This window comes from Oncorhynchus kisutch, linkage group LG24 (genome assembly GCF_002021735.2).
Source record: "Oncorhynchus kisutch isolate 150728-3 linkage group LG24, Okis_V2, whole genome shotgun sequence".
NCBI lineage: Eukaryota > Metazoa > Chordata > Actinopteri > Salmoniformes > Salmonidae > Oncorhynchus > Oncorhynchus kisutch.
The window spans coordinates 30,271,326-30,298,037 of record NC_034197.2 but is presented as its reverse complement, the minus strand read 5'-3'; the positions used below and the strand labels follow the sequence as shown (position 1 = coordinate 30,298,037).

General features: G+C 45.8%; 1 protein-coding gene across 1 annotated transcript in view; it reads right to left on the bottom strand.

Annotated features, from left to right (window-relative positions):
- Positions 1 to 26,712, bottom strand: part of LOC109868970 (uncharacterized) — a 115,973-nt gene that overhangs the window by 37,492 nt on the left and 51,769 nt on the right. The window contains exon 2 of the mRNA XM_020458756.2: positions 830 to 1,011. Coding sequence (XP_020314345.2) covers positions 830 to 945 — 116 coding nt within the window. The 5' untranslated portion in view covers positions 946 to 1,011. The remainder of the gene's footprint in view (positions 1 to 829; positions 1,012 to 26,712) is intronic.

Sequence of the window (26,712 nt, the reverse complement as noted above, 5' to 3'; positions counted from 1 at the left end):
AGATGCACATGTGCACCTACAGTACACACTTGCAGAGTCCACTTAGTACCATTGAGATGCCCCGGGGACTCAGGGGTCTCTCTCTTCAGCCCACGACACATCACCCCTCTCTAGACACCTCTCAGCTCTGTCTACCCTTGGGGAACAGTGGGCAGGTGTCTACACCTCCACATCCCACAGGACTGTCACACTATAACAACACATTGGAGGCAGGAGTTCGGCACAAGAAAAATAAATTGTTTACCAAACTAAAAAGAGTAAAGAGGAGACTTTTATCCAGACAGTTTGTGGCAACATCAACATATTTATTTTATTGGTTACATTGACAGATTCCTTAACATTAAGCTTAACATTGAGCTTCAGTACATCTCTATGTCTGGTCATAGTGCATATCCCCTGGCAACAAAGCCACTGAGGGTTGAATCTCATTAGTCCCTGAAGGTTCTGTAAGAACCACACCGTACTGTGTTCCATTGCTTCTGTCTAGCGAGAGGGAGCCCTGTTCCCTAGACTGTGGATGTGCCCTGCCCTCTCCACTGTCCTAGGAAGAGCATTTAATCTGATCTGACAATACAAACCATTAACATTCATCACACATTCTCTTCTCAGGATGCACGGAGGTTGGGATGGGGGGGGGGAGGAAAGGGAGGGAGGAGGGACAGACATTGTGAGATGGAAGACAGAGTGTGAGATGGGAGAGGGGGAGGGATAAATAAAAGAGGAGATTAGAAAGAGGTAGAGAGAGGGATAAGAGAGAGAGAAAAAGCGATTGGGAGAGAGAGAGAGAAATCTGTGAGATGTGTCAAATGTGTTGGCAGTGACCTCTTACCTCTGGCAGCCCACACAGACCACCACGATGAAGATTGTGACCACGAAGGCTGACGCCGCGGCGATGGCCCCTAGCATTAGCATCTTACGGTATGGGTCGTCCGTCCCAGAGGCCATAACACACACACTAAGACACACACACACTCAGACACACACTCACAGACAGAGGGTGCTCAGGAAAACCTGCAGAGGAGGGGTTGGGAAAAGAAAGAAAAACTATGTTTAGGATCTTCTTTGTTTTCGCTATTTTTACTTTTGACAGGCCTCATGTATTACTGGTTAAATAAAGGATGTGTTTTTGATATGAGGTTTTTGTTATGAGGAGGTTTTTGAGAAAGCACTTTCTGTGAGAAAGTAAGAGAGTTTGAGAGGGTGAGACAGATACTGTATCAACAGTGGTGAACGGAAACAGTGTTGCAGAGAGCTAGGTGATAAGAGGGGTATGTGTGCTTGAGCGTCTGTCTGTGATTCCGGTTTCTATTTCGGGCTCACTACCACAAGTGCATGTTCACAAATAGAAAACGGAGAAACATGCTGCAATGTGCTCTACATAGAGCATCATTTTTGGACAGGAGATTACATATTTTCACCTACACTACACTCCCTCTCTCCATAATCCAAAGCATATACATTAAGCCAGCTACCATCCCACAGATACGTGTAGGATTTCATCCATGTTACTACCTGTTTTCTCAAACTAGTCATTGTATTCTTGTGTAGTGAGTGATATTCTCATATAGGTTGAACAAAAATACACATGATGAATCCCCAAATAGTATGTCCAGTTGATACCATGAGACAAATCTTTCTGGCCATCAGAGTGCTTCATTTCATTTGCTGGCACAATATGTTTGTTTTCTGTCTCAATAAGAAGTAGAGGGATTCCTTTGATGTAGTGGCCTACATCCTGACAAGTCTAACACACTTCATCAGACACATATTTATGATACACACACACACACACACACACACAATACACACACACTACACACATATTCTGTAAACAGTAAAGCTCTGTTCCCCGGGTGCCGAAAACGTGGATGTCGATTAAGGCAGCTCCCTGCACCTCTCTGATTCAGTGGCGTTGGGTTAAATGTGGAAGACACATTTCAGTTGAAGGCGTTCAGTTGTATAACTGTCTAGGTATCCTCTTTCCCTTTCTATTTCTGTTGAGAAAGCCAGGGTGTTGTAGCAGTAATCAGTACTGTATGGTGATCCTGATACTCCTTGGCCAGGGTGTTGTAGCAGTAATCAGTACTGTATGGTGATCCTGATACTCCCTGGCCAGGGTGTTGTAGCAGTAATCAGTACTGTATGGTGATCCTGATACTCCTTGGCCAGGGTGTTGTAGCAGTAATCAGTAATGTATGGTGATCCTGATACTCCTTGGCCAGGGTGTTGTAGAGGTAATCAGTACTGTATGGTGATCCTGATACTCCTTGGCCAGGGTGTTGTAGCAGTAATCAGTACTGTATGGTGATCCTGATACTCCTTGGCCAGGGTGTTGTAGCAGTAATCAGTACTGTATGGTGATCCTGATACTCCTTGGCCAGGGTGTTGTAGCAGTAATCAGTACTGTATGGTGATCCTGATACTCCCTGGCCAGGGTGTTGTAGCAGTAATCAGTACTGTATGGTGATCCTGATACTCCTTGGCCAGGGTGTTGTAGCAGTAATCAGTACTGTATGGTGATCCTGATACTCCTTGGCCAGGGTGTTGTAGCAGTAATCAGTACTGTATGGTGATCCTGATACTCCTTGGCCAGGGTGTTGTAGCAGTAATCAGTACTGTATGGTGATCCTGATACTCCTTGGCCAGGGTGTTGTAGCAGTACTCAGTACTGTATGGTGATCCTGATACTCCTTGGCCAGGGTGTTGTAACAGTAATCAGTACTGTATGGTGATCCTGATACTCCTTGGCCAGGGTGTTGTAGCAGTAATCAGTACTGTATGGTGATCCTGATACTCCTTGGCCAGGTTGTTGTAGCAGTAATCAGTACTGTATGGTGATCCTGATACTCCTTGGCCAGGGTGTTGTAGCAGTAATCAGTACTGTATGGTGATCCTGATACTCCCTGGCCAGGGTGTTGTAGCAGTAATCAGTACTGTATGGTGATCCTGATACTCCTTGGCCAGGGTGTTGTAGCAGTAATCAGTAATGTATGGTGATCCTGATACTCCTTGGCCAGGGTGTTGTAGAGGTAATCAGTACTGTATGGTGATCCTGATACTCCTTGGCCAGGGTGTTGTAGCAGTAATCAGTACTGTATGGTGATCCTGATACTCCTTGGCCAGGGTGTTGTAGCAGTAATCAGTACTGTATGGTGATCCTGATACTCCTTGGCCAGGGTGTTGTAGCAGTAATCAGTACTGTATGGTGATCCTGATACTCCCTGGCCAGGGTGTTGTAGCAGTAATCAGTACTGTATGGTGATCCTGATACTCCTTGGCCAGGGTGTTGTAGCAGTAATCAGTACTGTATGGTGATCCTGATACTCCTTGGCCAGGGTGTTGTAGCAGTAATCAGTACTGTATGGTGATCCTGATACTCCTTGGCCAGGGTGTTGTAGCAGTAATCAGTACTGTATGGTGATCCTGATACTCCTTGGCCAGGGTGTTGTAGCAGTACTCAGTACTGTATGGTGATCCTGATACTCCTTGGCCAGGGTGTTGTAACAGTAATCAGTACTGTATGGTGATCCTGATACTCCTTGGCCAGGGTGTTGTAGCAGTAATCAGTACTGTATGGTGATCCTGATACTCCTTGGCCAGGTTGTTGTAGCAGTAATCAGTACTGTATGGTGATCCTGATACTCCTTGGCCAGGGTGTTGTAGCAGTAATCAGTACTGTATGGTGATCCTGATACTCCTTGGCCAGGGTGTTGTAGCAGTAATCAGTACTGTATGGTGATCCTGATACTCCTTGGCCAGGGTGTTGTAGCAGTAATCCATACTCTATGGTGATCCTGATACTCCTTGGCCAGGGTGTTGTAGCAGTAATCAGTACTGTATGGTGATCCTGATACTCCTTGGCCAGGGTGTTGTAGAGGTAATCAGTACTGTATGGTGATCCTGATACTCCTTGGCCAGGGTGTTGTAGCAGTAATCAGTACTGTATGGTGATCCTGATACTCCTTGGCCAGGGTGTTGTAGAGGTAATCAGTACTGTATGGTGATCCTGATACTCCTTGGCCAGGGTGTTGTAGCAGTAATCAGTACTGTATGGTGATCCTGATACTCCTTGGCCAGGGTGTTGTAGAGGTAATCAGTACTGTATGGTGATCCTGATACTCCTTGGCCAGGGTGTTGTAGAGGTAATCAGTACTGTATGGTGATCCTGATACTCCTTGGCCAGGGTGTTGTAGCAGTAATCAGTACTGTATGGTGATCCTGATACTCCTTGGCCAGGGTGTTGTAGAGGTAATCAGTACTGTATGGTGATCCTGATACTCCTTGGCCAGGGTGTTGTAGCAGTAATCAGTACTGTATGGTGATCCTGATACTCCTTGGCCAGGGTGTTGTAGCAGTAATCAGTACTGTATGGTGATCCTGATACTCCTTGGCCAGGGTGTTGTAGAGGTCATCAGTACTGTATGGTGATCCTGATACTCCTTGGCCAGGGTGTTGTAGCAGTAATCCATACTCTATGGTGATCCTGATACTCCTTGGCCAGGGTGTTGTAGAGGTAATCAGTACTGTATGGTGATCCTGATACTCCTTGGCCAGGGTGTTGTAGCAGTAATCAGTACTGTATGGTGATCCTGATACTCCTTGGCCAGGGTGTTGTAGCAGTAATCAGTACTGTATGGTGATCCTGATACTCCTTGGCCAGGGTGTTGTAGCAGTAATCAGTACTGTATGGTGATCCTGATACTCCTTGGCCAGGTTGTTGTAGCAGTAATCAGTACTGTATGGTGATCCTGATACTCCTTGGCCAGGGTGTTGTAGCAGTAATCAGTACTGTATGGTGATCCTGATACTCCCTGGCCAGGGTGTTGTAGCAGTAATCAGTACTGTATGGTGATCCTGATACTCCTTGGCCAGGGTGTTGTAGCAGTAATCAGTAATGTATGGTGATCCTGATACTCCTTGGCCAGGGTGTTGTAGAGGTAATCAGTACTGTATGGTGATCCTGATACTCCTTGGCCAGGGTGTTGTAGCAGTAATCAGTACTGTATGGTGATCCTGATACTCCTTGGCCAGGGTGTTGTAGCAGTAATCAGTACTGTATGGTGATCCTGATACTCCTTGGCCAGGGTGTTGTAGCAGTAATCAGTACTGTATGGTGATCCTGATACTCCCTGGCCAGGGTGTTGTAGCAGTAATCAGTACTGTATGGTGATCCTGATACTCCTTGGCCAGGGTGTTGTAGCAGTAATCAGTACTGTATGGTGATCCTGATACTCCTTGGCCAGGGTGTTGTAGCAGTAATCAGTACTGTATGGTGATCCTGATACTCCTTGGCCAGGGTGTTGTAGCAGTAATCAGTACTGTATGGTGATCCTGATACTCCTTGGCCAGGGTGTTGTAGCAGTACTCAGTACTGTATGGTGATCCTGATACTCCTTGGCCAGGGTGTTGTAACAGTAATCAGTACTGTATGGTGATCCTGATACTCCTTGGCCAGGGTGTTGTAGCAGTAATCAGTACTGTATGGTGATCCTGATACTCCTTGGCCAGGTTGTTGTAGCAGTAATCAGTACTGTATGGTGATCCTGATACTCCTTGGCCAGGGTGTTGTAGCAGTAATCAGTACTGTATGGTGATCCTGATACTCCTTGGCCAGGGTGTTGTAGCAGTAATCAGTACTGTATGGTGATCCTGATACTCCTTGGCCAGGGTGTTGTAGCAGTAATCCATACTCTATGGTGATCCTGATACTCCTTGGCCAGGGTGTTGTAGCAGTAATCAGTACTGTATGGTGATCCTGATACTCCTTGGCCAGGGTGTTGTAGAGGTAATCAGTACTGTATGGTGATCCTGATACTCCTTGGCCAGGGTGTTGTAGCAGTAATCAGTACTGTATGGTGATCCTGATACTCCTTGGCCAGGGTGTTGTAGAGGTAATCAGTACTGTATGGTGATCCTGATACTCCTTGGCCAGGGTGTTGTAGCAGTAATCAGTACTGTATGGTGATCCTGATACTCCTTGGCCAGGGTGTTGTAGAGGTAATCAGTACTGTATGGTGATCCTGATACTCCTTGGCCAGGGTGTTGTAGAGGTAATCAGTACTGTATGGTGATCCTGATACTCCTTGGCCAGGGTGTTGTAGCAGTAATCAGTACTGTATGGTGATCCTGATACTCCTTGGCCAGGGTGTTGTAGCAGTAATCAGTACTGTATGGTGATCCTGATACTCCTTGGCCAGGGTGTTGTAGCAGTAATCAGTACTGTATGGTGATCCTGATACTCCTTGGCCAGGGTGTTGTAGAGGTCATCAGTACTGTATGGTGATCCTGATACTCCTTGGCCAGGGTGTTGTAGCAGTAATCCATACTCTATGGTGATCCTGATACTCCTTGGCCAGGGTGTTGTAGAGGTAATCAGTACTGTATGGTGATCCTGATACTCCTTGGCCAGGGTGTTGTAGCAGTAATCAGTACTGTATGGTGATCCTGATACTCCTTGGCCAGGGTGTTGTAGCAGTAATCAGTACTGTATGGTGATCCTGATACTCCTTGGCCAGGGTGTTGTTGAGGTAATCAGTACTGTGTGGTGATCCTGATACTCCTTGGCCAGGGTGTTGTAGCAGTAATCAGTACTGTATGGTGATCCTGATACTCCCTGGCCAGGGTGTTGTAGAGGTAATCAGTACTGTATGGTGATCCTGATACTCCTTGGCCAGGGTGTTGTAGCAGTAATCAGTACTGTATGGTGATCCTAATACTCCTTGGCCAGGGTGTTGTAGCAGTAATCAGTACTGTATGGTGATCCTGATACTCCTTGGCCAGGGTGTTATAGCAGTAATCAGTACTGTATGGTGATCCTGATACTCCCTGGCCAGGGTGTTGTAGAGGTAATCAGTACTGTATGGTGATCCTGATACTCCTTGGCCAGGGTGTTGTAGAGGTAATCAGTACTGTATGGTGATCCTGATACTCCCTGGCCAGGGTGCTGTAGCAGTAATCAGTACTGTATGGTGATCCTGATACTCCTTGGCCAGGATGTTGTAGCAGTAATCAGTACTGTATGGTGATCCTGATACTCCTTGGCCAGGGTGTTGTAGCAGTAATCAGTACTGTATGGTGATCCTGATACTCCTTGGCCAGGGTGTTGTAGCAGTACTCAGTACTGTATGGTGATCCTGATACTCCTTGGCCAGGGTGTTGTAACAGTAATCAGTACTGTATGGTGATCCTGATACTCCTTGGCCAGGGTGTTGTAGCAGTAATCAGTACTGTATGGTGATCCTGATACTCCTTGGCCAGGTTGTTGTAGCAGTAATCAGTACTGTATGGTGATCCTGATACTCCTTGGCCAGGGTGTTGTAGCAGTAATCAGTACTGTATGGTGATCCTGATACTCCTTGGCCAGGGTGTTGTAGCAGTAATCAGTACTGTATGGTGATCCTGATACTCCTTGGCCAGGGTGTTGTAGCAGTAATCCATACTCTATGGTGATCCTGATACTCCTTGGCCAGGGTGTTGTAGCAGTAATCAGTACTGTATGGTGATCCTGATACTCCTTGGCCAGGGTGTTGTAGAGGTAATCAGTACTGTATGGTGATCCTGATACTCCTTGGCCAGGGTGTTGTAGCAGTAATCAGTACTGTATGGTGATCCTGATACTCCTTGGCCAGGGTGTTGTAGAGGTAATCAGTACTGTATGGTGATCCTGATACTCCTTGGCCAGGGTGTTGTAGCAGTAATCAGTACTGTATGGTGATCCTGATACTCCTTGGCCAGGGTGTTGTAGAGGTAATCAGTACTGTATGGTGATCCTGATACTCCTTGGCCAGGGTGTTGTAGAGGTAATCAGTACTGTATGGTGATCCTGATACTCCTTGGCCAGGGTGTTGTAGCAGTAATCAGTACTGTATGGTGATCCTGATACTCCTTGGCCAGGGTGTTGTAGAGGTAATCAGTACTGTATGGTGATCCTGATACTCCTTGGCCAGGGTGTTGTAGCAGTAATCAGTACTGTATGGTGATCCTGATACTCCTTGGCCAGGGTGTTGTAGCAGTAATCAGTACTGTATGGTGATCCTGATACTCCTTGGCCAGGGTGTTGTAGAGGTCATCAGTACTGTATGGTGATCCTGATACTCCTTGGCCAGGGTGTTGTAGCAGTAATCCATACTCTATGGTGATCCTGATACTCCTTGGCCAGGGTGTTGTAGAGGTAATCAGTACTGTATGGTGATCCTGATACTCCTTGGCCAGGGTGTTGTAGCAGTAATCAGTACTGTATGGTGATCCTGATACTCCTTGGCCAGGGTGTTGTAGCAGTAATCAGTACTGTATGGTGATCCTGATACTCCTTGGCCAGGGTGTTGTTGAGGTAATCAGTACTGTGTGGTGATCCTGATACTCCTTGGCCAGGGTGTTGTAGCAGTAATCAGTACTGTATGGTGATCCTGATACTCCCTGGCCAGGGTGTTGTAGAGGTAATCAGTACTGTATGGTGATCCTGATACTCCTTGGCCAGGGTGTTGTAGCAGTAATCAGTACTGTATGGTGATCCTAATACTCCTTGGCCAGGGTGTTGTAGCAGGAATCAGTACTGTATGGTGATCCTGATACTCCTTGGCCAGGGTGTTGTAGCAGTAATCAGTACTGTATGGTGATCCTGATACTCCCTGGCCAGGGTGTTGTAGAGGTAATCAGTACTGTATGGTGATCCTGATACTCCTTGGCCAGGGTGTTGTAGAGGTAATCAGTACTGTATGGTGATCCTGATACTCCCTGGCCAGGGTGCTGTAGCAGTAATCAGTACTGTATGGTGATCCTGATACTCCTTGGCCAGGATGTTGTAGCAGTAATCAGTACTGTATGGTGATCCTGATACTCCCTGGCCAGGGTGTTGTAGAGGTAATCAGTACTGTATGGTGATCCTGATACTCCTTGGCCAGGGTGTTGTAGAGGTAATCAGTACTGTATGGTGATCCTGATACTCCTTGGCCAGGGTGTTGTAGAGGTAATCAGTACTGTATGGTGATCCTGATACTCCTTGGCCAGGGTGTTGTAGCAGTAATCAGTACTGTATGGTGATCCTGATACTCCCTGGCCAGGGTGTTGTAGAGGTAATCAGTACTGTATGGTGATCCTGATACTCCTTGGCCAGGGTGTTGTAGCAGTAATCAGTACTGTATGGTGATCCTGATACTCCTTGGCCAGGGTGTTGTAGCAGTAATCAGTACTGTATGGTGATCCTGATACTCCCTGGCCAGGGTGTTGTAGAGGTAATCAGTACTGTATGGTGATTCTGATACTCCTTGGCCAGGGTGTTGTAGAGGTAATCAGTACTGTATGGTGATCCTGATACTCCTTGGCCAGGGTGTTGTAGCAGTAATCAGTACTGTATGGTGATCCTGATACTCCCTGGCCAGGGTGTTGTAGAGGTAATCAGTACTGTATGGTGATCCTAATACTCCTTGGCCAGGGTGTTGTAGCAGTAATCAGTACTGTATGGTGATCCTGATACTCCTTGGCCAGGGTGTTGTAGAGGTAATCAGTACTGTATGGTGATCCTGATACTCCTTGGCCAGGGTGTTGTAGAGGTAATCAGTACTGTATGGTGATCCTGATACTCCTTGGCCAGGGTGTTGTAGAGGTAATCAGTACTGTATGGTGATACTGATACTCCTTGGCCAGGGTGTTGTAGCAGTAATCAGTACTGTATGGTGATCCTGATACTCCCTGGCCAGGGTGTTGTAGAGGTAATCAGTACTGTATGGTGATCCTAATACTCCTTGGCCAGGGTGTTGTAGCAGTAATCAGTACTGTATGGTGATCCTGATACTCCTTGGCCAGGGTGTTGTAGAGGTAATCAGTACTGTATGGTGATCCTGATACTCCTTGGCCAGGGTGTTGTAGAGGTAATCAGTACTGTATGGTGATCCTGATACTCCTTGGCCAGGGTGTTGTAGAGGTAATCAGTACTGTATGGTGATCCTAATACTCCTTGGCCAGGGTGTTGTAGAGGTAATCAGTACTGTATGGTGATCCTGATACTCCTTGGCCAGGGTGTTGTAGCAGTAATCAGTACTGTATGGTGATCCTGATACTCCCTGGCCAGGGTGTTGTAGAGGTAATCAGTACTGTATGGTGATCCTGATACTCCTTGGCCAGGGTGCTGTAGCAGTAATCAGTACTGTATGGTGATCCTGATACTCCTTGGCCAGGATGTTGTAGCAGTAATCAGTACTGTATGGTGATCCTGATACTCCCTGGCCAGGGTGTTGTAGAGGTAATCAGTACTGTATGGTGATCCTGATACTCCTTGGCCAGGGTGTTGTAGAGGTAATCAGTACTGTATGGTGATCCTGATACTCCTTGGCCAGGGTGTTGTAGAGGTAATCAGTACTGTATGGTGATCCTGATACTCCTTGGCCAGGGTGTTGTAGCAGTAATCAGTACTGTATGGTGATCCTGATACTCCCTGGCCAGGGTGTTGTAGAGGTAATCAGTACTGTATGGTGATCCTGATACTCCTTGGCCAGGGTGTTGTAGCAGTAATCAGTACTGTATGGTGATCCTGATACTCCTTGGCCAGGGTGTTGTAGCAGTAATCAGTACTGTATGGTGATCCTGATACTCCTTGGCCAGGGTGTTGTAGAGGTAATCAGTACTGTATGGTGATCCTGATACTCCTTGGCCAGGGTGTTGTAGAGGTAATCAGTACTGTATGGTGATCCTAATACTCCTTGGCCAGGGTGTTGTAGAGGTAATCAGTACTGTATGGTGATCCTGATACTCCTTGGCCAGGGTGTTGTAGCAGTAATCAGTACTGTATGGTGATCCTGATACTCCTTGGCCAGGGTGTTGTAGCAGTAATCAGTACTGTATGGTGATCCTGATACTCCTTGGCCAGGGTGTTGTAGCAGTAATCAGTACTGTATGGTGATCCTGATACTCCTTGGCCAGGGTGTTGTAGAGGTAATCAGTACTGTATGGTGATCCTGATACTCCTTGGCCAGGGTGTTGTAGCAGTAATCAGTACTGTATGGTGATCCTGATACTCCTTGGCCAGGGTGTTGTAGAGGTAATCAGTACTGTATGGTGATCCTGATACTCCTTGGCCAGGGTGTTGTAGAGGTAATCAGTACTGTATGGTGATCCTGATACTCCTTGGCCAGGGTGTTGTAGCAGTAATCAGTACTGTATGGTGATCCTGATACTCCTTGGCCAGGGTGTTGTAGAGGTAATCAGTACTGTATGGTGATCCTGATACTCCTTGGCCAGGGTGTTGTAGCAGTAATCAGTACTGTATGGTGATCCTGATACTCCTTGGCCAGGGTGTTGTAGCAGTAATCAGTACTGTATGGTGATCCTGATACTCCTTGGCCAGGGTGTTGTAGAGGTCATCAGTACTGTATGGTGATCCTGATACTCCTTGGCCAGGGTGTTGTAGCAGTAATCCATACTCTATGGTGATCCTGATACTCCTTGGCCAGGGTGTTGTAGAGGTAATCAGTACTGTATGGTGATCCTGATACTCCTTGGCCAGGGTGTTGTAGCAGTAATCAGTACTGTATGGTGATCCTGATACTCCTTGGCCAGGGTGTTGTAGCAGTAATCAGTACTGTATGGTGATCCTGATACTCCTTGGCCAGGGTGTTGTTGAGGTAATCAGTACTGTGTGGTGATCCTGATACTCCTTGGCCAGGGTGTTGTAGCAGTAATCAGTACTGTATGGTGATCCTAATACTCCTTGGCCAGGGTGTTGTAGCAGTAATCAGTACTGTATGGTGATCCTGATACTCCTTGGCCAGGGTGTTGTAGCAGTAATCAGTACTGTATGGTGATCCTGATACTCCCTGGCCAGGGTGTTGTAGAGGTAATCAGTACTGTATGGTGATCCTGATACTCCTTGGCCAGGGTGTTGTAGAGGTAATCAGTACTGTATGGTGATCCTGATACTCCCTGGCCAGGGTGCTGTAGCAGTAATCAGTACTGTATGGTGATCCTGATACTCCTTGGCCAGGATGTTGTAGCAGTAATCAGTACTGTATGGTGATCCTGATACTCCCTGGCCAGGGTGTTGTAGAGGTAATCAGTACTGTATGGTGATCCTGATACTCCTTGGCCAGGGTGTTGTAGAGGTAATCAGTACTGTATGGTGATCCTGATACTCCTTGGCCAGGGTGTTGTAGAGGTAATCAGTACTGTATGGTGATCCTGATACTCCTTGGCCAGGGTGTTGTAGCAGTAATCAGTACTGTATGGTGATCCTGATACTCCCTGGCCAGGGTGTTGTAGAGGTAATCAGTACTGTATGGTGATCCTGATACTCCTTGGCCAGGGTGTTGTAGCAGTAATCAGTACTGTATGGTGATCCTGATACTCCTTGGCCAGGGTGTTGTAGCAGTAATCAGTACTGTATGGTGATCCTGATACTCCCTGGCCAGGGTGTTGTAGAGGTAATCAGTACTGTATGGTGATTCTGATACTCCTTGGCCAGGGTGTTGTAGAGGTAATCAGTACTGTATGGTGATCCTGATACTCCTTGGCCAGGGTGTTGTAGCAGTAATCAGTACTGTATGGTGATCCTGATACTCCCTGGCCAGGGTGTTGTAGAGGTAATCAGTACTGTATGGTGATCCTAATACTCCTTGGCCAGGGTGTTGTAGCAGTAATCAGTACTGTATGGTGATCCTGATACTCCTTGGCCAGGGTGTTGTAGAGGTAATCAGTACTGTATGGTGATCCTGATACTCCTTGGCCAGGGTGTTGTAGAGGTAATCAGTACTGTATGGTGATCCTGATACTCCTTGGCCAGGGTGTTGTAGAGGTAATCAGTACTGTATGGTGATCCTAATACTCCTTGGCCAGGGTGTTGTAGAGGTAATCAGTACTGTATGGTGATCCTGATACTCCTTGGCCAGGGTGCTGTAGCAGTAATCAGTACTGTATGGTGATCCTGATACTCCTTGGCCAGGATGTTGTAGCAGTAATCAGTACTGTATGGTGATCCTGATACTCCCTGGCCAGGGTGTTGTAGAGGTAATCAGTACTGTATGGTGATCCTGATACTCCTTGGCCAGGGTGTTGTAGAGGTAATCAGTACTGTATGGTGATCCTGATACTCCTTGGCCAGGGTGTTGTAGAGGTAATCAGTACTGTATGGTGATCCTGATACTCCTTGGCCAGGGTGTTGTAGCAGTAATCAGTACTGTATGGTGATCCTGATACTCCCTGGCCAGGGTGTTGTAGAGGTAATCAGTACTGTATGGTGATCCTGATACTCCTTGGCCAGGGTGTTGTAGCAGTAATCAGTACTGTATGGTGATCCTGATACTCCTTGGCCAGGGTGTTGTAGCAGTAATCAGTACTGTATGGTGATCCTGATACTCCCTGGCCAGGGTGTTGTAGAGGTAATCAGTACTGTATGGTGATTCTGATACTCCTTGGCCAGGGTGTTGTAGAGGTAATCAGTACTGTATGGTGATCCTGATACTCCTTGGCCAGGGTGTTGTAGCAGTAATCAGTACTGTATGGTGATCCTGATACTCCCTGGCCAGGGTGTTGTAGAGGTAATCAGTACTGTATGGTGATCCTAATACTCCTTGGCCAGGGTGTTGTAGCAGTAATCAGTACTGTATGGTGATCCTGATACTCCTTGGCCAGGGTGTTGTAGAGGTAATCAGTACTGTATGGTGATCCTGATACTCCTTGGCCAGGGTGTTGTAGAGGTAATCAGTACTGTATGGTGATCCTGATACTCCTTGGCCAGGGTGTTGTAGAGGTAATCAGTACTGTATGGTGATCCTAATACTCCTTGGCCAGGGTGTTGTAGAGGTAATCAGTACTGTATGGTGATCCTGATACTCCTTGGCCAGGGTGTTGTAGCAGTAATCAGTACTGTATGGTGATCCTGATACTCCCTGGCCAGGGTGTTGTAGAGGTAATCAGTACTGTATGGTGATCCTGATACTCCTTGGCCAGGGTGTTGTAGCAGTAATCAGTACTGTATGGTGATCCTGATACTCCTTGGCCAGGGTGTTGTAGCAGTAATCAGTACTGTATGGTGATCCTGATACTCCTTGGCCAGGGTGTTGTAGCAGTAATCAGTACTGTATGGTGATCCTGATACTCCCTGGCCAGGGTGTTGTAGAGGTATACCGTACTGTATGGTGATCCTGATACTCCCTGGCCAGGGTGTTGTAGCAGTAATCAGTACTGTATGGTGATCCTGATACTCCTTGGCCAGGGTGTTGTAGCAGTAATCAGTACTGTATGGTGATCCTGATACTCCCTGGCCAGGGTGTTGTAGAGGTAATCAGTACTGTATGGTGATCCTGATACTACTTGGCCAGGGTGTTGTAGAGGTAATCAGTACTGTATGGTGATCCTGATACTCCTTGGCCAGGGTGTTGTAGCAGTAATCAGTACTGTATGGTGATCCTGATACTCCTTGGCCAGGGTGTTGTAGCAGTAATCAGTACTGTATGGTGATCCTGATACTCCCTGGCCAGGGTGTTGTAGAGGTAATCAGTACTGTATGGTGATTCTGATACTCCTTGGCCAGGGTGTTGTAGAGGTAATCAGTACTGTATGGTGATCCTGATACTCCTTGGCCAGGGTGTTGTAGCAGTAATCAGTACTGTATGGTGATCCTGATACTCCTTGGCCAGGGTGTTGTAGCAGTAATCAGTACTGTATGGTGATCCTGATACTCCTTGGCCAGGGTGTTGTAGCAGTAATCAGTACTGTATGGTGATCCTGATACTCCCTGGCCAGGGTGTTGTAGAGGTAATCAGTACTGTATGGTGATCCTAATACTCCTTGGCCAGGGTGTTGTAGAGGTAATCAGTACTGTATGGTGATCCTGATACTCCTTGGCCAGGGTGTTGTAGCAGTAATCAGTACTGTATGGTGATCCTGATACTCCCTGGCCAGGGTGTTGTAGAGGTAATCAGTACTGTATGGTGATCCTGATACTCCTTGGCCAGGGTGTTGTAGCAGTAATCAGTACTGTATGGTGATCCTGATACTCCTTGGCCAGGGTGTTGTAGCAGTAATCAGTACTGTATGGTGATCCTGATACTCCTTGGCCAGGGTGTTGTAGCAGTAATCAGTACTGTATGGTGATCCTGATACTCCCTGGCCAGGGTGTTGTAGAGGTAATCCGTACTGTATGGTGATCCTGATACTCCCTGGCCAGGGTGTTGTAGAGGTAATCAGTACTGTATGGTGATCCTGATACTCCTTGGCCAGGGTGTTGTAGAGGTAATCAGTACTGTATGGTGATCCTGATACTCCCTGGCCAGGGTGTTGTAGAGGTAATCAGTACTGTATGGTGATCCTGATACTCCTTGGCCAGGGTGTTGTAGAGGTAATGCCCTATTTCCCCAATGAAATTAAAACCCACGCAAAGCTGGACAATCTGCTTGCCTGTTTCATGTTGAGAACTTACACTGTTTTCAGCAAATACAAGCACGCACACAAACTCATGCACACTCACACACACTCACACAAACTCATACACACTCACACAAACTCATACACACTCACACACACAGTCAGGGAAAGTGACGTGACCAAACCACTGGATTAGTAGGAAAGCTGAACACCAGGGACATGAATGACAAAAGAGCAGTCAGCAAAAAGAGGTCAGAGAGAGAGATAGACAGAGAGAGAGAGAGAGAGAGAGAGAGAGAGAGAGAGAGAGAGAGAGAGAGAGAGAGAGAGAGAGAGAGAGACATTCCAGAATACACCATATTATCTACAGTGTATCTAATATATCTATAGTGTATGTAATATCATCTACAATGTACGTAATATTGTCTACAGTGTATGTGGTTTTCTGTTTCTCTATGATAAAACTGCATCTCTTTTCCTACCTCTTCCCTCACACTCTTTTCATCTCTCTCGCCCTCCCACTCTTTCTGCATGACCCTGCACAGCAAATGAATTAGCACTTAGGAAAGCCCCTATGGAAAAGACAGAAAGATATACCCAGTGCTGGAGAAGCTGCTGAAAACAGTTATCGAGATAGATTTTTTACATTCTTTGTCATTTAGCAGACGCTCATATCCAGAGGGACTTACAGCAGTGACTGCATAGACTTCCGTTATGGTCCCCCGTGGGACCCACAACCCTGGATTTCTCCTGCTCTACCAACTTATCTACATGGGACCAAGATATGGGTGGGAGAGAGAGAGAGAGAGAGAGAGAGAGAGAGAGAGAGAGAGAGAGAGAGAGAGGGAGGGAGAGACAGAGAGCGTGAAAAATGGAGGGGAAGGAGAGATGAGGGGGGAGAGAGAGGGAGGTCATTGGCAGCTGTTCCCCCGTCTTTGTCAGTTTCTTGTAAAATATTACATGGAGAAATGCAGGTATCATTTCAGCTTCCCCACAAGAGCAATCATCTGAATAACATAAAACACAGTAGGCTTGAGTGATATACCGTACACTGTGTATTTCAAATACTGGCGGTATGATTTTCAATACTTGGAGGGGCTGCGGGGGTACGTGCTACCCCACTGATTATAACTGTAGGGTAAGTATAACTATAAGAAATCTAAAATGTGTCAAATAAATGATATCCAGCTCAGTTCTCCAGCTATGCATTTGGTTTGCTAACTTGCTAGCTAAGTGGCTAAATGTCAAGATCAAGCTTCTTGGTTCCAGCAGAGACATTAAATCCCCTCCTGGATCAAGATCCCTGTTACCTATATTTATTTTTGTATTTTTTTTAAATAGCGCCCCTTTTATATACCCAGGTATGGTACAGAAACGGTAGGACCGCCGAACCCTACAACACACAGCATCTCACTATGTTATCCACATACTAAATACACACACACACTATGTTTGTTCCCTCTGATCTTGCTAAAGGATTGTTCTGTCGTCAGTCAGATAGAGAAGGAAACCGTTCTGTGTTCTGGAGGATTTCACATGTTACAGGACATGTGGATATACTGTAGCTTACTGGGCATCCTGTACTATACTGTACTGTAATCCTGCTTTCCTTTTGGTAAATGTTGGAACATTTGCTTTATATTTAGTTTTAACAAGGATTATAATTAGGAGGAGGAGATGGAGGACAGTTGTGAAGATGATGAAAGTGATGCTTCTGCGGATGATGATGATGGTGAAGACTATGACTCAGACCTAGAGCTGAGAACACCTTGAGAGGAAGTGTTTCTCCGGAAACTCAGAACAGCAGAAATGCAAAAGCAGAGAGCCAAGACATGAGATTGCTGCATTCAGCAGCAGTGTAACAGAACAACCACAGCTACAAGTTAGGGCTTCCTCTACGAGCTTCCTTTGACAAACAAGACCAGAGCTAGAACATAACACAACTCAAGATGACGTGCAGGGCTTATGATTCTTTTAAACCTTTATTTAACTGGGCAAGTCAGTTCAGAACAAATTCTTATTTACAATGAGGGCCTACCCCGGCCAAACCCGGACGACGCTGGGCCAATTGTACACCACCCTATGGGACTCCCAATCACAGCCAGTTATGATACTGCCTGGATTCAAACCAGGGACTGTAGTGACATCTCTCGCACTGAGATGCAGTGCCTTGGATCTCTGCGCCGCTCAGGAGCCCAGATGATGCATGATGCATTGCCTATGAGCCCTGTTGAACGTTCTTATAGCTCCCTATATAGTTCATGAAGGAAAGGACAGGGACTGATGAGTTTCCTGCATCAGTGTTGATCAGAAAATGGCTTCATATTTGCAGGTGTTATTCTGTGATGTCCAAAGCCCTCTGATGATCTAAATGTACCTGTGGTGTTGCCTGTCAATGACCACTATGAAACAGCAGGAGGCAGGGGAGAGTTGACAGGGAGTGACAGGTGTAAATTCCAGCAGTGTAGTAGTCACTTCACTGACAGTCAAAACAATTCTGTCAGTCACTGTCAGCCCAGACCTTGAAAGTGAAGCTGTATTAGTTTAGGTCAATGGGAATTAACTGTGACACATAAAGGTCTGAATGTTATCTTGTGATCCCTGTGAGTAACTGGAAAACCCTTTAACATCATCAGCATTATTGTTTATTTTCTTTTTCATTTCACCTTTATTTAACCAGGTAGGCTAGTTGAGAACAAGTTCTCATTTACAATTGCGACCTGGCCAAGATAAAGCAAAGCAGTTCGACACATACAACAACACAGAGTTACACATGGAATAAACAAACATACAGTCAATAATACAGTTGAAAAAAAGTAAATATACAGCATATGCAAATTAGATAGGATATGGGAGTTAAGGCAATACATAGGCCATGGTGGCGAAGTAATTACAATATAGCAATTAAACACGAGTGATAGATGTGCAAGTAGAGATACTGGGATGCAAAGGAGCAAGTAAAAAAATACTGTATGGAGATGAGGTAGTTGCATGGGCTATTTACAGATGGGCTATGTACAGGTGCAGTGATCTGTGAGCTGCTCTGACAGCTGGTGATTAAAGTTAGTGCGGGAGATATGAGTCTCCAGCTTCAGTGATTTTTGCAGTTCGTTCCAGTCATTGGCAGCAGAGAACTGGAAGGAAAGGCGGCCAAAGGAGGAATTGGAATTGGTGACCAGTGAAATATACCTGCAGGAGTGCATGCTGCAGGTGGCTGACACCTAGGTATTTGTAGTTGTCCACATATTCTAAGTCAGAAGCATCCAGAGTAGTGATTTTGGACAGGCGTGCAGGTGCAGGCAGCGATCGGTTGAAGAGCATGCATTTAGTTTTACTTGCATTTAAGAGCAATTAGAGGCCCCGGAAGGAGAGTTGTATGGCATTGAAGCTCGTCTGGAGGTTAGTTAACACAGTGTCCAAAGAAGGGCCAGAAGTATACAGAATGGTGTCGTCTGCGTAGAGGTGGATCAGAGACTCACCAGCAGCAAGAGCGACATCATTGATGTATACAGAGAAGAGAGTCGGTCCAAGAATTGAACCCTGTGGCACCCCCATAGAGACTGCAAGAGGCCCGGACAAAAGGCCCTCTGATTTGACACACTGAACTCTATCAGAGAAGTAGTTGGTGCACCAGGTTAGGCAATCATTTGAGAAACCAAGACTATCGAGTCTAGCGATGAGGATGTGGTGATTGACAGAGTCGAAAGCCTTGGCCAGGTCAATGAATACGGCTGCACAGTATTGTTTATTATCGATGGCGGTTAAGATATTGTTTAGGACCTTGAGCGTGGCTGAGGTGCACCCATGACCAGCTCTGAAAACAGATTGCATAGCGGAGAAGGTATGGTGGTATTCGAAATGGTCGGTAATCTGTTTGTTGCCTTGGCTTTCGAAGACCTTAGAAAGGCAGGGTAGGATAGATATAGGTCTGTAGCAGTTTGGGTCAAAAGTGTCCCCCCTTTGAAGAGGGGGATGACCACAGCTGCTTTCCAATCTTTGGGAATCTCAGACGACACGAAAGAGAGGTTGAACAGGCTAGTTATAGGGGTGGCAACAATTTTGGCAGATAACTTTAGAAAGAGAGGGTCCAGGTTGTCTAGCCCGGCTGATTTGTAGGGGTCCAGATTTTGCAGCTCTTTTAGAACATCAGCTGACTGGATTTGGGTGAAGGAGAAATGGGAGAGGCTTGGGTGAGTTGTTGTGGGGGGTGTAGGGCTGTTGATCGGGGTAGCCAGGTAGAAAGCATGCCATAGTAGCCATAGTGGATTTATCGGTGGTGACAGTGTTTCCTATCTTCATAGCAGTGGACAGCTGATAGGAGGTGTTATTATTCTCCATGGACTTTACAGTGTCCCAGAACATTTTTGAGTTTGTGTTGCAGGAAGCAAATTTCTGCTTGAAAAAGCTAGCCTTGGCATTCCTAACTGCCTGTGTATATTGGTTTCTAGCTTCCCTGAAAAGTTGCATATCACGGGGGCTGTTCCATGCTAATGCAGAACGCCATAGGATGTTTTTGTGTTGGTTAAGGGCAGTCAGGTCTGGAGAGAACCAAGGGTTATATCTGTTCCTGGTTCTAAATTTGTTGAATGGGGCATGCTTATTTAAGATGGTGAGGAAGGCATTTAAAAAAATAACCAGGCATCCTCTACTGACGGGATGAGATCAATATCCTTCCAGGATACCCGGGCCAGGTCGATTAGAAAGGCCTGCTCGCTGAAGTGTTTCAGGGAGCATTTGACAGTGATGAGTGGAGGTCGTTTGACCGCTGACCCATTACGGATGCAGGCAATGAGGCAGTGATCGCTGAGATCTTGGTTGAAAACAGCAGAGGTATATTTAGAGGGTAAGCTGGTTAGGATGATATCTATGAGGGTGCCCGTGTTTACAGCTTTGGGGTGGTACCTCGTATGTTCATTGATATTTTGTGTGAGATTGAGGGCATCAAGCTTAGATTGTAGGATGGCTGGGGTGTTAAGCATGTTCCAGTTTAGGTCGCCTAGAAGCACGAGCTCTGAAGATAGATGGGGGGCAATCAGTTCACATATGGTGTCCAGAGCACAGCTGGGGGCAGAGGGTGGTCTATAGCAGGCGGCAACGATGAGAGACTTGTTTTTAGAGGGGTAGAAATTCAAATTAAAAGTAGAAGTTCAAATTGTTTGGGTACAGACCTGGATAGTAGGACAGAACTCTGCAGGCTATCTTTACAGTAGATTGCAACACCACCCCCTTTGGCCGTTCTATCTTGTCTGAAAATGTTGTAGTCAGGGATGAACATTTCAGAATTTTTGGTGGTCTTCCTAAGCCAGGATTCAGACACAGCTAGGACATCAGGGTTGGCGGAGTGTGCTAAAGCAGTGAATAAAACAAACTTAGGGAGGAGGCTTCTAATGTTAACATGCATGAAACCAAGGCTATTACGGTTACAGAAGTCATCAAAAGAGAGCGCCTGGGGAATAGGAGTGGAGCTATTCACTGCAGGGCCTGGATTCACCTCTACATCACCAGAGGAACAGAGGAGGAGTAGGATAAGGGTACGGCTAAAAGCTATGAGAATTGGTCGTCTAGAACGTCTGGAACAGAGAGTAAATGGAGGTTTCTGGGGGCAATAAAATAGCTTCAAGGTATAATGTACAGTCAAAGGTATGGTAGGATGTGAATACAGTGGAGGTAAACCTAGGTATTGAGTGATGATGAGAGAGATATTGTCTCTAGAAACATCATTGAAACCAGGTGATGTCATCGGATGTGTGGGTGGGGGAACTGAAAGGTTGGATAAGGTATAGTGAGCAGGGCTAGAGGCTCTACAGTGAAATAAGCCAATAAACACTAACCAGAACAGCAATGGACAAGGCATATTGACATTAAGGAGAGGCATGCTTAGTCGAGTGATCATAAGGGTCCAGTGAGTAGTGAGGTTGGTGAGATTCAGGCCCATCTCCACCACCCCACCCTGCTGTCTCCCACAGCCCAGCCACATAGCCTCTGAAGCAGCCACTTTCCCTGTGCCACTGCCCTGCCCCTGGTGCTACCGCCTGTTGTTATCCTTTAATGGTTTCTGCAAATTCCCCAAAGCCTCTTTTCCCTCTCCTCTCCCTTTGGGATTAAGGGGCCAAACGCCCTCCAACGCAATTTTCCTAATTGGAGATGTGTAGGCTACCCTGTCCTCTCTCACGCTGTCATCACATCAACACACATCGCACTAAGTGATTATTGTAGCAGAGCATCCGTGTCTGTCTGCCTGCCTGCCTGCCTGCGTGCGTGCGTGTGCGTGCATATTCAGTCCCTTAGAGTGAAAGGAGAACTGCAACCTGGTTCATCCTTAAATGCTTGACCTCTAAATCAATCTGTCATCACAGTACTTGGAGATTGGTCAGTGACTCGCACAAAATCTATGACAGATCAACAGAAGACAGGGGAGGGAGAGATGGGGGAGAACGAGAGGGAGAGGGAAAGAGGAGGGGGAGGGGAGAACATATAGAAGAAGCCTGGAAACATCACAACACAGTGAGCTGAGTTCATCAGAGGCCCCCAGCAGCACATTACACATTACAGCAGAGGAGAAATCACATTATGTCCTCAGCAATCTCTGGCCCTGCGGGACAACCAACATACATCAAACACAGAGAGACCAAGGAAGAGGGGAGGGAGGGAGAGAGAGAGAGGGAGAGAGATAGAGAGAGGGGGAGCGATACAGTAGACTAGAGCAATAGGGAGAGGGTGAGAGAGAGAGGGAGAGAGAGAGAGAGGGGGGGGGAGCGATACAGTAGACTAGAGCAATAGGGAGAGGGTGAGAGAGAGAGAGAGAGAGAGAGAGAGAGAGAGAGAGAGAGAGAGAGAGAGAGGGAGCGATACAGTAGACTAGAGCAATAGGAAGAGAGTGAGAGAGAGAGAGAGAGAGAGAGAGAGAGAGAGAGAGAGAGAGAGAGGGAGAGAGAGAGAGAGAGAGGGAGCGATACAGTAGACTAGAGCAATAGGGAGAGAGAGAGAGAGAGAGAGAGAGAGAGAGAGAGAGAGAGAGAGAGAGAGAGAGAGAGAGAGAGGGAGAGAGAGAGATAGAGGGAGGGGGAGCGAAACAGTAGACTAGAGCAATAGGGAGAGAGAGAGAGAGAGAGAGAGAGAGAGAGATAGATAGAGGGAGGGGGAGCGATACAGTGGACTAGAGCAATAGGGAGAGAGAGAGAGAGAGAGAGAGAGAGAGGGGGGGGGGGAGCGATACAGTAGACTAGAGCAATAGGGAGAGAGTGAGAGAGAGAGAGAGAGAGGAGAGAGAGAGAGAGAGAGAGAGAGAGAGAGAGAGAGAGAGAGATAGAGGGAGGGAGGGGGAGCGATACAGTAGACTAGAGCAATAGGGAGAGAGAGAGAGAGAGAGAGAGAGAGAGAGAGAGAGAGAGGGAGAGAGATAGAGGGAGGGGGAGCGATACAGTAGACTAGAGCAATAGGGAGAGAGAGAGAGAGAGAGAGAGAGAGAGAGAGAGATAGAGGGAGGGAGGGGGAGCGATACAGTAAGAACTAGAGCAATAGGGAGAGAGAGAGAGGAGAGAGAGAGAGAGAGAGAGAGGGGGGGGGAGCGATACAGTAGACTAGAGCAATAGGGAGAGAGTGAGAGAGAGAGAGAGAGAGAGAGAGAGAGAGAGAGAGGAGAGAGAGAGAGGAGAGAGATAGAGGGAGGGAGGGGGAGCGATACAGTAGACTAGAGCAATAGGAGAGAGAGAGAGAGAGAGAGAGAGAGAGGGAGAGAGATAGAGGGTGGGGGAGCGATACAGTAGACTAGAGCAATAGGGAGAGAGAGAGAGAGAGAGAGAGAGAGAGAGAGAGAGAGAGAGAGAGAGAGAGAGAGAGAGAGAGATAGATAGATAGATAGATAGAGGGAGGGGGAGCGATACAGTAGACTAGAGCAATAGGGAGAGAGAGAGAGAGAGAGAGAGAGAGAGAGAGAGAGAGAGAGGGGGACAGACACTATTATTCTTTCTTTAATGATTCATCTTCATTTCATTAAAACCTCACCACCATATATCTGAATATCTGGGTGGCTTAACCTGTGACATTTCAACTGACGGCTGCCACATCATTATCTAAGCCACAGTATAAACACACACATACACACACACATACATCCTAATACCATCTAATAACACTGTAATATTCTGTACATGGTTGCACTACAGTATGTGACACTGTCTCACTCATTATTTACAACCATTAAGCAGGTGATTAGTTGACGATAAATGCACTTGTATGATGTGGATAGAGTTGCTGTGGTGGTTGTACCTGTCACTGGTAAATTGAATTGATTGGTCATGATTTGGAAAGGTACACACCTTGTCTATATAAGGTCGAACAGTTGACAGTGCATGTCAGAGAAAAAAACTATCCATGAGGTCGAAGGAATTGTCCCTAGAGGTCAGAGACAGGATTGTGTCGAGGCGCAGATCTGGAGAAGGATACCAAAACGTGTCTCCTAGAGGTCGACCGATTATGATTTTTCAACGCCGATACCGATTATTGGATGACCCAGAAAAAAAGCCGATACCGATTAATATGCCGATTTTTATATATTTGTAATAATGACAATTACAAGAATACTGAATGAACACTTTTATTTTAACTTAACTTAAATCAATTAAATAATGAAACACGTTCAATTTGGTTTAAATAATGTAAAAACAAAGTGTTGGAGAAGAAAGTAAAAGTGCAATATTTGCCATGTAAAAAAGCTAACGTTTATGTCCTTGCTCAGAACCTGAGAACATACGAAAGCTGATGGTTCCTTTTAACATGCTTATTCCCATGTAAGAAGTTTTAGGTTGTAGTTATTATAGGACTATTTCTCTCTATACCATTTGTATTTCATATACCTTTGACTATTGGATGTTCTAATAGGTACTTTAGCATTGCCAGCCTAATCTAGGGAGATGATAGACTTGAAGTCATAAACAGCTCGATACTTGAAAAGCAGCGAAGAGCTGCTGGCAAATGCAGGAATGTGTTGTTAGAATGAATGCTTACGAGCCTGCTGCTGCCTACCACCGCTCAGTCAGACTGCTCTATCAAATATCAAATCATAGACTTAATTATAATATAATAACACACAGAAATATGAGCCTTAGGTAATTAATATTGTAAACCATCATTTCGAAAACAAGATGTTTATTCTTTCAGTGAAATACGGAACCGTTCCGTATTTTATCTAAAGGTGGCATCCCCAAGTCTAAATATTGCTGCTATATTGCACAACCTTCAATGTTATGTCATAATTATGTACAATTCTGACAAATGAATTACGGTCTTTGTTAGGAAGAAATGGTCTTCACACAGTTCCCAGCGAGCCAGACTGCCCAAACTGCTGCATATACCCTGACTCTGCTTGCACAGAACGCAAGAGAAGTGACACAATTTCCCAAGTTAAAAGAAATTCGTATTGATTTTAAGAAAGGCATTGATGTTTATGGTTAGGTACACATTGGTGCAACGACAGTGCTTTTTTCATGAGTGCACTTGTTAAATCATCACCCGTTTGGCGAAGTAGGCTGTGATTCGATGATAAATTAACAGGCACCGCATCGATTATATGCAACACAGGACAAGCTAGACAAGTAATATCATCAACCATGTGTAGTTAACTAGAGATTATGTTAAGATTGATTGTTTATTATAAGATAAGCTTAATGCTAGCTAGCAACTTACCTTGGCTCCTTGCTGCACTCGTGTAATAGGTAGTCAGCCTGCCACGCAGGCTCCTTGTGGAGTGCAATGTAATCGGCCATAATCGGTGTCCAAAAATGCCGATTACTGATTGTTATGAAAACTTGAAATCGGCCCTAATTAAAACCTTTGGGCTAGGGGGCAGTATTTTGACGACTGGATGAAAAGCATGCACAAAGTAAACTGCCTGTTACTCAGGCCGAGAAGGTAGGATATGCATATAGAAAACACTCTAAAGTTTCTAAAACTGTTAAAATAATGTCTGTGAGTATAACAGAACTGATATGGCAGGCGAAAACCATACAAAAAATAATTCTGCCTATCACTGTTTCCAATGGCTGTCATGTTTATTATGAGGGCGAAAACCTCCCAGATTACAGTTCCTAGGGCTTCCACTAGATGTCAACTGTCTTTATAAAGAGTTTCAGGCTTGGTTTTGGAAAAATTAGCTAGAATTTGAAATTTTTCTAAGTAGCTCCAATTTTAGCTGTTGTGTTTTCATGCGCGTCGATGAGAGCACATTCTTTGTTGTTTATCTCTGGTAAAGACAATAACGATTCTCTATCTTAAATTGTATCATTTATTTACGTATTAGGGTACCTGAGGTTTGATTATAAACGTTGTTTGACTTGTTTGGAGAAGTTGGTAACGTTTGGGATTCAATTTGTATGCATTTTGAAGGAGGGGAACTGGTGGATTATTGAATGAAGTGCGCCAGCTAAACTGAGTTTTTGGAGATATAAAGAAGGACTTTATCAAATAAAAGGACCATTTGTGATGTAGCTGGGACCTTTTGGAGTGCCAACAGAAGGAGATCTTCAAAGGTAAAGCATTTATTATATCGCTATTTCTGACTTTCATGGAGCTTTCGCAGTAAAGCCTTTTTGAAATCTGACAGAGCGGCTGGATTAACAAGAAGTTAAGCTTTATTTTGATGTATGACACCTGTATTTTCATGAATGTTAAATATTTCTATTTCTGTCATTTGAATTTCACGCTCTGCAATTTCACCAGATGTTGTCGAGGTGGGTCGCTAGCGGAACGCCTACGCCAGAAAGGTTAATCGGCCATTCTGATTAATCGGTCGACCTCTAATGTCTGCAGCATTGAAGGTCCCCAAGAACACAGTGGCCTCCATCATTCATAAATGGAAGAAGTTTGGAACTACCAAGACTCTTCCTAGAGCTGGCCGCCCAGCCAAACTGAGCAATCGGTGGAGAAGGGCCTTGGTCAGGGAGGTGACCAAGAACCCGATGGTCACTCTGACAGAGCTCCAGAGTTCCTCTGTGGAGATGGGAGAACCTTTCAAAAGGACAACCATCTCTACAGCACTCAACTAATCAGGTATTTATGGTAGAGTGGCATTTATTTATTTTTTAGGAGTGGCCACTCCTAAGTAAAAGGCACATTACCTGCTTGTAGTTTGCCAAAAGGCACCTACAGGACTCTCAGACCATGAGAAACAAGATTCTCTGGTTTAATGAAACCAAGATTGAACTCTTTGACCTGAATGCCAAGCATCACGTCTGGAGGAAATCTAGCACCATCCCTGGTGGTGGCATTATCATGCTGTAGGGATGTTTTTCAGCTGCAGGGACTGGGAGACTAGTCAGGATCGATGGAAAGATGAACGGAGCAAAGTACAAAGAGATTCTTGAT